This window comes from Mugil cephalus, chromosome 9 (assembly GCF_022458985.1).
Source record: "Mugil cephalus isolate CIBA_MC_2020 chromosome 9, CIBA_Mcephalus_1.1, whole genome shotgun sequence".
Taxonomy (NCBI): Eukaryota; Metazoa; Chordata; class Actinopteri; order Mugiliformes; family Mugilidae; genus Mugil; species Mugil cephalus.
The window spans coordinates 14,152,203-14,165,450 of record NC_061778.1 but is presented as its reverse complement, the minus strand read 5'-3'; the positions used below and the strand labels follow the sequence as shown (position 1 = coordinate 14,165,450).

Sequence of the window (13,248 nt, the reverse complement as noted above, 5' to 3'; positions counted from 1 at the left end):
AATAAGTCAGTAAAACATAAAAAAATATTACAAGCAAAAAGGAGTTTAATAATTTAATGTAGCATTTTTGGAAGATATTGTTAGTTTAATCTATAACTGCACATCTATATGCGAATTGTATGTTTTTATATGTAAATTAATAATTTGCAAAATGGTTATACAATGCAATCAGATAAATGTAGTGGGGTAAAAATGGTAATATCTGCACCTGAAGTGTGCTGGAAATAATATTCTACCTTAAAATTTAAATGTATGCTACATTTAAATTAATAATATATACAGAAGTGATCCGACAATAGGCATCACGTTATAAATTAATAAATAAATACATATAAAAAGTGATGCTTCATATCAAAATAAGTACTAATGCTGAGCAGTCACGCGAGAGTTAACGAGCAAATAATTTTTTTTTTTTCTGCTGTCAAGGGCGTGCGCGCTCCCGCCCGCCCGTGAACGCGAGGGTCGTCGTGCGCGCGCCCGGCTTGAAGGCGAATGCGGTAGCGAGAGGAGACGGACACAGTTCACCTCCACATCACGAGATCATATTTAGGAGCGCAAATTTCACGCCCCGTCGGGTCGTGTTACCGTGAGAGACGGCGGAGGACACCCACGGGCCACAAACAATAGGGTGAGTTGAAGAAGTTTTCCGCTTAGCGACGGTGGAAGGAATCCGGCGTTAGGTGGGGAAAATGACGATGTGGCTGTAATTTGTGCACCTCCTTTTTATGTCTCAAAATGGCGGATAGGCCGCTTGGACTGGAGCAGCAGGTACCTTGTCAGCGGAGTTTATCCTTGTGTCCACATGAACAACCTTGTAAACTGAAACAATATGGGTGCAGATAGCTAAAGCCGCCTCCCTGTGTGTGTGCTAACTGTGGCTAACGGAGCCCGAGTGCGTTTTTATCGTCGCTGTTTGCGCGAAGAGGTGATGTTGTCAACGAGCTAACTTTCTGACTGCTAACTGGGCTAATGTCAACTTTAGCTAAGATAGTGAGCTTTAAAATAGTAGATGGCATTTGAGCTACCGAGTGAGACTGAGGTTGGTCGAAATCATTAATTCAGGGAGCATGTCAGTGTATTAAGTTTAGGCGTGTCACTGCCATCGTAAATCACCTTTGCGTTTCGCCTGCATCACAAGTCAGTATTAACCAGTAATTAGCATAGTTTGAAGCGGCGTCAGTGCTGTCAACCTCTCCACAACTAATGTGAATGCAAGCCACACGATGTTAACCAAGGGTTAATGTTAGATGTGTAACATTTTACCGCTGTCATCTTCTTCCTTCTGACTCGCCGCTGCATCCAGTGTTGGCATGTGAAGTGGCGCTAGTCATCTGTTTTTTATTTTTAACTGGACATCACCTAGCTCGGCTGCGGGTTTTTTTTTTTTTGTGTGTGTGTGTGTCCGTGTCAGTGTCCGTGGGTTTGCTCTGATGCTGCCAGGCTTCAGCTGAAGCTCCCGTCGTCTTCATGCGGGTTTGTTGGCACCGCGTTTGAAAATCAGGGTGGAGCACGTCGGAGGCTGGATGTGTTTGTATGAGCTGCCTCTACCCAGCAGTGCTCAAGTGTCCTGTCTTGTTTTTGTCCCCTCTCTCTCTCTGTGTCTCTCTCTCTCTCATTGTGTGGATTCACGGTTGAGCTATTCGGGTCAGGAATTTGTGGAGCCAGACCTCTCGCAGTGGGGTGAATGTAAATCGTCGCTGTGGCAGCTCACACTGAGTCTCCTTCTTAATGGTGGCCAAACCTGGTCTTGGTATCGGATATAAAGCACTGGCTACTTTTCTTCTCACAGCCACGCCTGAAAGGACTATACCCTGCTGCTGCTGCTGCTGCTGCTGCTGCTGCTCGACAGGGATCATGGCATATTGATGCAATCCTGTATTATTTATTTAGAAAAAAAAAACACGTTTACAGCTTTAAAAAATTACCACTTACTTTCCTCTCAGGTAAGAGTTTTTTTTGGTTTTAGTCTAAGACTAAGTGCATCCATTTTGAAGAGAGAATAAGTTATTTTTTTGCAGTGTAAAGCATATCTGAACTCAACCGTAATGCTAATAATACAGGATAATGCTTTCATTATACTTCTTGCATTTGTTGCAGCCCAATTTATGCTCTCAAATATGCATTTATGAATTAATTTGTCTTTTATGTTAACATGGAAATGCTTTTCCATGCATTAATTGAACGTCATGAAGGCAGATATACAGACTAAGCGTGGCTCAACCTTCACGCTAAGGGCTACTATGAGAACACCAGCCCTCTCTTTTTTTGTGTGTCTGTGTGTGTGCGTATGTAAAGTACAGACGTGCTTATTCAGCGAATGTGGTCAGCTGGTTTTACTTGAAAGCGTTACTTTCCCAGTCCCGAGTTTTTATCAGAAGTTGATTTGAATAAGTGCATCCCCGCAGCCAGGCTCTATTCAGTAATGTCAGCAGTGGAAATACAGCAGCACCAATTGTATATCTCTGCAGTGGAAAGCTTTAGAAATTGCTGGCGGTTGCTTTTAATTCATCAGCAGGGGAGGCAAAGGACAGAAAGTGGTTTTGTGGGGTTCTCCTCCCAAATGTAGTTATTTTTGGGGTAGTTTTGTACAAGTAAAGACTGGAAGATTGTTGGCAAAAGCAGAAACGTATACAGTTTTTATGAGATGCCTTCTTCTCCATGCTGTACCAGCAGATAATGATGAGAGCGAGGGGCTGTTTGTCTTTGTGCTTGTGGCAGGCTGAAGGGCAGGTGCCCATATTGGTCTCCTTCGCCAAGTGGACAGTAGCACAGAGGTTGACCTTCCAGACAGACGGCCATTAATCTCCTGCTGCCAACAGCGACTGCCGCTCACCCTACAAATGACTGTCTTGACGGGCTGTTTTGATAAATACGTTTTGCAAGTGACGAGGAAGCGTCTGACAATGTTTCCATTAGACTGACATCATTGCCAACGTGCCCTGGAGGCTGTTGGATGATTTCCTTGCAACCAGTTTTTGTTTAAAAACTTGCCGGAGCTGCTTGGAGAATCAAAATGTTTGGTTTGAACACATTTACAGCGCGCTAATATGTCAACAGTAACTCAACAACACGCATCTGTATTTAAAGCCATAAAAATCAGCTTGTCATTGTGCAGAGAGATTCAAGTGCACTAATCTTTGCTGTTGTTGTATTCCAACATGAATGAATGATGGAGGCCTAACAGCCTCAATTGTTTTCTTTCCTTCTATGTGTGCAGGTTGTTATTGGCATGTGATTGATTTGTTGCTCCGGTTGGTTTCCTGTCTGCTCAGTGTCTTGTTCCTCTGTGTGTGGGAGCCTCCATTGACTCTTTCATCAGGTATCACATCTGTTACGATGATGGCCAGCGAGAGTATTTGGGTCGTACAGAGTGAATGACGTTGGGCGATTGTCACCAACCTGCTTAACTGATAAAAGCCCATCGCATGGTGTAACAGCCTCACATCAAAAGTTGTGCCAGATGTTCGGCCAGTTTTATCATCATCTGGCCATAAAGCCATTTGAGTGGCTTCTGAGTCCTTTACCAAGTAGAATCATTCACAGAAAGTAGAAATGATTTACAGATGATTCAACCTTTCGGTTTCCTTGCTGTTGCCCAGATTCACATCGCAGATTCACATTCAGATCTCAGTAGGCAGTCGTCTTCATTTACTACCATTCTTTATTGCTCACCAATAAAATATACGTTTTTATCCAGTAGGTGCAGCACAGTAATGTACTACTGGCTTTTTTTTATAGGTATCTACTTACATTGATCTAAATTGGTAAGTGTTGGTGTCACTGCTACAGAATAGGCGGTAGCTTAGCTTTTCATTTCTCTTGGTAAATTCATGAAATGTAGCTTAAAATCCAACACCAATTCATGAGGTACTTGCTTTTTTTCCCCCTAAATAAATGCAATTTCCTGCGTCCAATTTTGTTATAAATGAAGACCAGTCCACATGTGAGGGACAGGAGCTACAACCTGGGGAGTATCAGCAAGTCTGAATGCTGATGTGTGGCAGCAGTTTGCATTTAAAAATGATGTGGACTGATTAGGCTAAAGCCATAAGTCTGATGTGCCAACTAGAAGTAAAATACTGTGGAAATGACGACATTGGGTTTCTGAAAATCTCTTTCATACCTAATTCAAATTGTTTTTAGAATTGAAACGGTTCAGGAAGTCAATAGTAGTGTCTAGACTTACTCTTTGTTAATGCCAAAAATGACACTACTTATTTCAAGTGGTGTCTGTTGACCTGCATTGTTCGGGTGCTATTTGCCCTCAGGTGGAGACAGGTTTCGACATCACGCAGAAAATACCTGAAATACACATGATGCTTTGACTAGCTTCTTGCGTTTTTTTTTTTTCTTTCTTTGCATCTCATTGTTGTTCATGGTTAATGCTGCTATGTTTAAAAGGCAGTCGAGGCCAACGTTGTCGACATACTGCAGAAGGTATCAAGATGAAGTCACCATCAGAAAATGAAGGTGCTCCAGATTCCATCTCTTTGAGATGCCGTCTTTAGAAAGGGAAGAGTGACATAACGACACTAAAAGAAACCTGTGAATCAATGGTGGCTGGGAGGTGATGAGCTTTGTCAACATTGCTGTGATATGTTTTGTGATAATCTCCCGGGATACAGTTTCACACTGGAAGCAGACTTTACTTAAGACCTCCTCTTGTTCTGCGTTCCACAGAGGCGTGCTCCTTTGTTCAGACGTTGGTAGTCAGAAAATGTTGTGCACGTACCTCGTCTGTCGTATTTGGCTGGTGGCGTCAAGTTAAACTCAGGCTGACATTAAATTAAGACTTGCTGTAGTTTCTTGCAGATTCCTTTAGCATCTGTAACATTCTGCTTCTGCTGACGTTCATCTTTTTTGTTTTTATAATTTTGGTTATTTAGACACAGATTCTGTGTTTTGGCAGATGTTCGTTACAGAGTATGTGCACAGACATTGGGTGTGGTTCGTCACAGTTTTGACTTTCATAAATCCAAAAGACAGAATATTTTCACCATCATTTTCAACGTGGTGTTTTTAACAGCATATACACCATTTGGTTCAATTAAATGCTGTAACCCACTGTTGTAGACTTCCTGCCACTACTTGAAGACAGGATCAATCGGAGGAAGATATATTATCATTATTAACCATCAGTGGACAGATTTATAGATGCACTACAGCTGCAGTACATACCCCCTTCTATCAAGAAACCTAATTTTGTGCCGAGCCAATTATCCTGATTGTGCAAACATTTTGCTCAATACTGGAAACTGGAAATGAGATTTTTCAGACAGCGAAAACATTAACGGATGCACACAGCGTTGGCAGCTGCCAGCAGCGCAGAGAGTACTATCGGTATATAGTAGGTGACCTCATTTTCACACATTGATGCAGATGGTGCATGTCTTTTAATGGTCGTTTGGTGTGTGGACGGACCCATTTTTAGCCTCAGTACCATCGCCTTATTGTGTAGTTGTGTAATACGTTGACCCTGAATCATGGCAGAGTTGTTGGGCAGTGGCCAGAAATCCACTGCACGCGATAACCCACACACAGTCAGAGGTAAGCAGACGTTTGGACTGCTGCCAGGTGGTGAAGTCAGGGTCCAGAGGTTAGCTATTGGCTAGGTTAGGTTGCTCTCCGTTGTACTGTTCTGCTGCTGTCTCTGATATGCAAATAAATCAGCAAACTCACATGATAAACAAGCACTTTATAAATTCAGCAGAGTGGACTCTGTTTGCCAGGTATGTCAATCTTACATCTGCAGCCATAAGCCACTGTGGATTTTTTTTTCTGCAAGCAAAAATAGGATTGAATTGGAAGAATTTCCCCTGTGGTAATATCACTCCTGCATCATCAGCCGAAATGTGTAACTTTTCCTCGATTGCAGTTTCCTGGGGTGTTCCCAGTCCTCATGGCTACTCTGGAGACTTGTCGCTGCCCTCACTGCAGCAGCTCTGCAGCACACTGCCTCCTGTGCATGTGTCTGGATGTCTGCCTCGCCGCAGTTTTGACAGTTGCAGGTCTCTGGAAGAGGTCGTTTGGCTTAGTTGGTACCTTTTGTTTACTGGTTTGGCAGAGACTTGCTCAGGCTGTTCCCAGTAGACTAAGAGGCTTATTCCAGTGGGTACCTGCTTTGGCAAAGTCCTTTTTAAGACAGCAATGCAGTGTAAAATGTGATTCCATCAAGTCATTTCTAGCTGTATTGCATTTACTGCTCCATTGCTGAAAATAAACACATTTTCAGACTCATGTATATCTTATTGGCGCCAACAGCCATTTGCTGCGTTTCCATTACCTCTAGAAATGCGTAAAACACAAATATCACAATAAAAAACTGGGAGTGTCTACATTTAAAAAAAAACAAAAAAACTTTCAAATATGGCTAAAATACATTTATGCTCATATCAGGTGTTTTATTTAGACATATTGATTTTTTCGCATGTCCCCGTCACTGGCATCTCTGGAGTTGAGTCATGTGACCTGTTCATTTGAAGTCCGTCTTCCTCAAATTGAAAACCCGCGAGACGAGACTTTTACGAAAATTACTGCTCATATGCAAAACACCTTTCAATGGAAACACGTATAAAGTGCTTTATCTAAATTTCAGAAATAACACTTTTATTTTGGGGAACTCTGCGATGGAAACACAGCTACTGTTATCTCAACGTTAACGGGGAATTTGACAAGAGCACGGCCGTTACTTGAGCCCACTCTGGTGTGTCCTGTTTTTCTTTTCTGCTGTCGACCTGAGAGGAGAAGTGCGTTGCGCGGAGAATGTGGGTCAAGTCTTGTATGTTCACAGAGAGGCATTTGCTGGGAGACCAGACCAGAGCTCTCAAACCAGCCTGGTGACATGACAGACTGTGATGACAGGTAGCTGGATTAAATCTGGAAAATAGAAATGAAAGGAGGTGTTTTTGGTGAAATTTCTGCGATACGGTTTTCATTGACTTGTTGAGTGTTGTTAAAGCTTTTTAGGGGAAAATTAATTTAATTTCTAGGAGGAAGTGCAGCTCTGTTCTTTCCCTTTTCTGTCATTGTTGGGTGTTTCTCCAGCCATTTTATAAACTGGTGCAAAACACTGGTGCAGTACTCCTAGGCTATAAACAATTTCATCCCCACCCTCTCTTCATGTTATCTGTCATGCATACCTAATGCTGACTTTCCCCTTCTCCCTCCTCTCCAGATGCAGTGTAGACTTGACTGGTGACTGGTCTGCAGGCTCTCCACTACTCTCGTCCCTGGAGTCAGCCGGTCGGGGGGAAGATTCCTGCATTCCCCTCCTCTCACTCTGAGTCTTTGTCTGGATAAAACCAACCAGCCCAACCATTGGAGTACACGACTCGTCCTCTCCCCCGTGTTGCTTGGATCAGCACAGCTCATCTCCTGACCGAGGAGAGCAGCAGCTGCACAAGATTCTTCTTTTTACCAACTGATCCCTCCCGGCCCTGCCTACACCGCCCCATCATCATCATGGTGCTGTCACAACGACAACGAGATGAACTGTAAGTTGTCAACGCACCTGTCGTAGCGTGATACGGAGACGTGGATTAATACGCCGTGCTTTGCTCGTTGTGTTTTCATGCACCTGCACAGCTTCCCAGCGCAACTGTTTCTGACATTACTGTGTAAATTTGAGAAAATGAAAAACTGTTTGGTGCTTTTCTGAAAGGCAAAGGGGTTTCCAGTTAGATAAGAGAAGTAATCTCCGCTGGGCTGTTGTTCAGTTATTTAAATGACTGGCTGATAGCATCATAGATATTAGTTAGTGTTATCAGGCTGCTCATGTTATTTAGCCCACTGTTTAATGTCCAAACATATTGTATAATTTGAAAATTGACTAATGAAATAAGAAACTAGAGACAGTTGAGAAATCTCAAATTAACTTATTGATTTTCTTCTAAAGCATTTTATTTATATCCTATATTTTTTCCTAATCGGGTAAATTAACAGTCTAATCCTGAGGGTGTTAGGTTGCACCAAGTCTAGCATCATTGACCCAAATGTGAAGGTTAGGGTTACGTCTTGTCCGACATTTTTGTTGACATGTTGTGGCAGCACATGTCTAACTGACACTCATCTAATGAAACGTGTGGGTCAAACACTAAAAACCCGCCCGGTGGTATGAGTACACATTAGAACGAGCCCGATGATTGACTTGCGCTCGTTTGAGCTTCCTCCACTTACCTTATGTTTGAACCCCTGTGCCCAAGCAAAACAATGACATTTCTGAAATAGTTTCAAGAAAGACCTGTTACAATTAACCTTTATTATATTAAACAAATCTGTTCGATTCCAGACACACGTGTGTGTTCACCACGTGATTCAGTTTAAACGGGAAGATTGAGTTTTCTCACTGTTACCTCTCAACATGAATCAATGACTGGTTGAAGGTTCCTGACCTCCCCTGAGGACTGAAGCACAAATGCATCGATCCTCCACCTACAATGCTGGCAAATGTTAGATAGTTACAATTTGCCCCCATCTGACCTTAGCAGGGGCTCAGAGTTCCACCTTTGCCCCGCAATAAACACAAGGGGAAAAGAGTTAATCCAGATTATTCATTTGCTCTGTGCACATTGTCAGTACTCGTAGCCCAACATGTCTGAGAAGTGGCATACGGACAAAAGAAATATCTGCTCATGAGCTGTGTGGTATATATCAAGTAGGAAAAGCCCTGCTGAGTCTGCGGGCTTCGTAATTAACCCCTGAGGCAGGAGATAAAAAGTGGAAACATCTCAATGTGAGATACAAGGTCATTAAAAGAGACTAGAGGATCTTGCTGATGATCACTGAAGGAGTCTAATGAAAGGAGAACACGGCGAAGATATTCGCCGCCAACTTGACATGAGACGAGCTGGAGACCTCGTCTCACGTTGGCTGTCGTTTTCACTCCCATTCCTGCACTGTCACTGAGAAGTGCATCAACGTCCACATGACAAGGCTCTCCACATTCCTAACAATGTTTCTGTGTTTTCTGTGATTAGTGCCGTGGGAGGGGTCTGTCGGTATGGAGATTTCCATTGGAATGCTAATCTTTCATGCTATTTGCTATTCAGAAGAAGCTGCCAGGACCCCCCTAGCTGCTGCTGCTGCTGCTGCCTCCCCCCCAACCCTCTTTTCTCCTCTGTTGCACAAGTCTCCATGGCCCCATAGCTTAGAGAAAACTGATGTGGGACCACTCGAGTCACATTCAAGCATATGTTGCATTCCACCCGTTGGAGATGTCGCTTGGCTCGCTCCGTGCTCTCATTGAGTCGACCATAAAGTGCCCCTAAGATCTCATTTCCTAACTGGCAGTCTCATTTTGGTGAGCCGGCTTGGAAACCGGGCGGCCCGTTGTGAGTCAGACAGAGGGGGTAATGGGAACAGTGACCGACTGACTGTCTTCCATTCACACAATTTTTTTCATTGGGCCCCTCCTTTGTTTGTCACAACCTTGTTTACCATTGGCCGGCGAATAAGGTTTGTTCCCATTGCAGACGTCCTCTTCCCCTCATCAACGTTTTTAACCGTCAGAAACAATCAAATGACTGCAGGCAGTCTGACAAAGCTAACCTCACCATGTGCAATCAGGGCAATTGTTTTTGGCATTATGTTATTATTTGTCATTGTTATTTTTTTTTAGTTCTTTTACTTGACAACAGGAACGTAAAATTACGCAAAAACAATAAGAATCTCAGTTAATCCTCCCGTGTTGTTTTTGTTTTTCCAGTAATTACTGAGCTGCTCTATTACATAGATCAGAAAGACAGCAAAGCAGTTTTATTATCCTGGGATGGAACAGCATATCCCAAAAGGAGAAATAATCTTTGTCCTCTGAACTGGTGCTGTTTTGTCAGCACCTCAGTCAGATGCTGTGATTGCGCAGTAGCCTCACAACAACTCTATTTTTTGCCTATTTTAGTCAATGAAAAGTGCGTTTGTGTTTCCCACCAGGGTCAGGGGACTTATCCCCGGCAGCATGTAGTAAAAATAGATACAAGAACACAAATGATGTGCTCCCCTGAAGGACCTGGAGGCACCCATGTGCAGATGAGGCCTTTTGCTTTGAACTTTCTCTCTGGTTTTCAAAGCAAATCCCTCTCAGCCTTCCCCCGTGTCTTAGGCAACAAGATATCACATCATGTGATTTTTTTTTTTTCCTGTCTCCATCATCCCCTGGCTGTGAATGTGGTGACATAACAAACGAGCTGCCATTCAGTGAGGTGACTGATTCAGTGTTGGTATGAGGAGTTTACAGTGAACATATGCTCTGTTTAATAATCTTAAACTCGTTAATCGTTCCCTCTTTCTCAGAACAGGTATCATGTTTACATACACAAATACAAGTTGTCTGATGTCGCTTTGTTCATGCACATGCATATAATCTGAATTAGGGTTTCACTCTTTCCACCTGAGCCCTGGAACAAATAGGTGTGTTGTAGTGTCCTCATATGCCACTGGTTCAAACTGTGATTCTTTAAAAGTGGCGTGTAAAGATTTAAAGAAACAACAGTTTGTACAAATCACAAAGCAGCTGCTTGTGATTCACAGGGACCCAAAAGAAATGACAATGGGTTTCCCCCAAAATTACAGAAAGTAAAAGAAAAGAAAAAGACATTTCTTGCCGGCACATGGATGCCATCTTATGGTTGGTCAGCTCTGCACCAACAGAGAGGTTTGGGACATGGGTGGGTGAATGTGCGGTGGTGTCTATCGCTGCCACACAGATGGGCTGGAATCTTTTACAGTCTCTGTTTTATGAACCATTGTACCATATTAATCAGTTATTGTCCTCCATATAAAAGGGACCAGAAGAAAACCAGTTTATCTGATGTAGAAACCTGGGACTGTTACACCTTTGAGTTTTTAGTGGCTGTTCATGGCTTCCCCATGAAATACAGCTGTAGTAATTAGTCAAATAACTATAACTGATAGTTGACTTAAGCAACGACTATTTTGATAATTGCTAAAGACAAATTAAAACCCACTGATCATGGTATTGTATGTCACATTACAATGACAAGAATAAGCATGCTTAATACAAGCTTAATACAAGTACAAATAGTGTAAGGTTAGTAGAAAGTGTTTTTGTGTATGTGGGTGGATGTCTGTCCTCACAACTGTGCTGTTGCCTTGTTATCCTTTATTTATCAAAGGTTGAATCGCACACAGTCTCATGGGGATTTAAGAAACAAACATTTACTGCTGGCTTGAGCTCTGTCAACAAAACTCCACCATCACCACGCTGTAGCAAATGTGTACATGCCACACACCCTCTACAGATGAAATGTGACATTGTTGTGTGTATTGGTGCGTAGACACACAGCTGGTCTTTCAGGCCTGTGCCGCCTTTGATCTTCAACTACTCCTTCATTATTCCTCATAATCCAGAAAAGATAGAAATACAGTAGTGGTAGGATCTTCTTTGTGAATCCCTACAAGAGGGAGTTTCCCCTTTGAAGTTTTGCCCCGGCTTAACGGCTGATCTCCACTATATTGCTCTTAATTTGCGAGTGAACGTGGGGCTGGGCGGTGCACTGATTCATACTGAACACCGGTATTTTTTTCCGTCATGATATGAATTTGTGATATACCAGCATACCGGTGTATTTGATTACACAGCATTCGAAACAGTGCGCTGTGAGACACGGTTTCTGACCGCAACATTTCCACGAAGAACTGGTTCCAAAAAAGGTGCCGTGTCAGTTCTGTGGGTTTTTCAGTCCCCGTTGTCCCCTCGTTTAAAGTTGTCCCTGATTTTAACGTTTTATGAATGAGGAAAGAAATTCTGCACGCAGACTACAACGAGTTACTACGGTAACAGGTCGCACTGCTATTGAGGTTACAGACGTAGCAGTTTAAATGCCATCACGCCACAGAAAACAATTCCCACGCTGAAGAATGATGAAACCTGGTGCAAATGGACATTACTAATCTATGACTAGATGAGGTGAGGGCAGGCTGCTCTGCTTCGACCAATCAGCCAATCAGAAAATAGTTGATCTATTTGTTGTTGCCAGGTAAAGTAGAAGCGCCCTAACCACGCCTTCCACAAATGCATGAAAATGTGCACTCATCGAACAAGAATCTGGTAATCACGCCATCACTTAATCAACTATAATTATTACTGTGGTTGGTTATCTTTAAACAGCCCCTCCCACCTCCAGTAAAAACTATCACTCCAAACTAAATTCAAAACTTTGGAGCCTTGTTTTAAATATAAATAAATATGTCAAAATAAATGAAAACGTAATTGTTTCTTCAGTTCATCTTGATAACATTTAAATCCTTTTTTTTTTTTATCTCTGGGCTGTAAATGTCCCCTTATTTCATCTTAGAACATGTTGTGAACTTGTAATTATTCATGAAAAAAAGCCCTATAGTGAACGGCCTTTTTTCCTTCATAACTTACCTGTTACACATTAGTATTAGCCCCATTATGATAATCACTCATCTAAGAATCTTTATCATGAGTAAAAGTTGGAAATCAAGTAAAGGACATTCCCTCTTTCTCTTCTAAAATGATGTGTCTGCTTAATCTAAACGATGATTGCTTCCAGGTGACATACTTGGTGTCTTCAGGACTGCTCTTCGTCTGTCTGGCCAGATAAATAATAGACCCTGTCATGAATTCCTGTCATATGATTTTTATTTCTGTTCTTTTCTTTTCTTAGAAAGTTCTTTCTAAGAAGTTATCAGCTGCTCTGAGCCATTTTATCTCTCTACCAGTCTGCTGCTCTTCTTGTTTTTTCTTTTGAGCTGCATTTGTGGTCTTATTTTCTGTCAGATTCGTTAGTATGTTTAATCTAATGAGTGAGATGAGTGGGTGAGATTAAAGGAGTGCTCTCCTACCGTCATTTGATTGTAAAGTGACGTCACCTGAGTCAACTCTTGTCAGAATTTGAGTCTTGTTAATACGATGGGATTTTATTATGGGTGTGTATCGGCTCATATAGAGAAAGCAAAACCTAGGACAGTCCTACAGCCAATCGGAGCAATAAATGTCTTAACCCCTGTTAACAGTTTGTCCTTGAAAGTTATTGAGCTGTCAATATTTTTTACAGAAACGTTACGGTGGAATCTAAACGTCTCAGTTCTCCGATGGCAACCGTGTTTTGTAAACAAAATCGTGACTACGTGTGACTACGTTGCTGTTAATCTTCTGTCCATTACTGGATAAATCCTAAACAGTTCTACTCCAGACACACTGAACCCGAACAGAGTCGGAAATTCCCCCATAAAAACGATTTGTGTTGGGCTTCCAGGCTAGTTTTA

General features: G+C 42.3%; 1 protein-coding gene across 1 annotated transcript in view; it reads left to right on the top strand.

Annotated features, from left to right (window-relative positions):
* The first annotated feature begins 466 nt into the window (after positions 1-466).
* LOC125013974 (lissencephaly-1 homolog) overlaps positions 467-13,248 on the top strand; it is a 33,957-nt gene continuing 21,175 nt past the window's right edge. The window contains exons 1-2 of the mRNA XM_047594949.1: positions 467-628; positions 7,175-7,493. Coding sequence (XP_047450905.1) covers positions 7,462-7,493 — 32 coding nt within the window. The 5' untranslated portion in view covers positions 467-628; positions 7,175-7,461. The remainder of the gene's footprint in view (positions 629-7,174; positions 7,494-13,248) is intronic.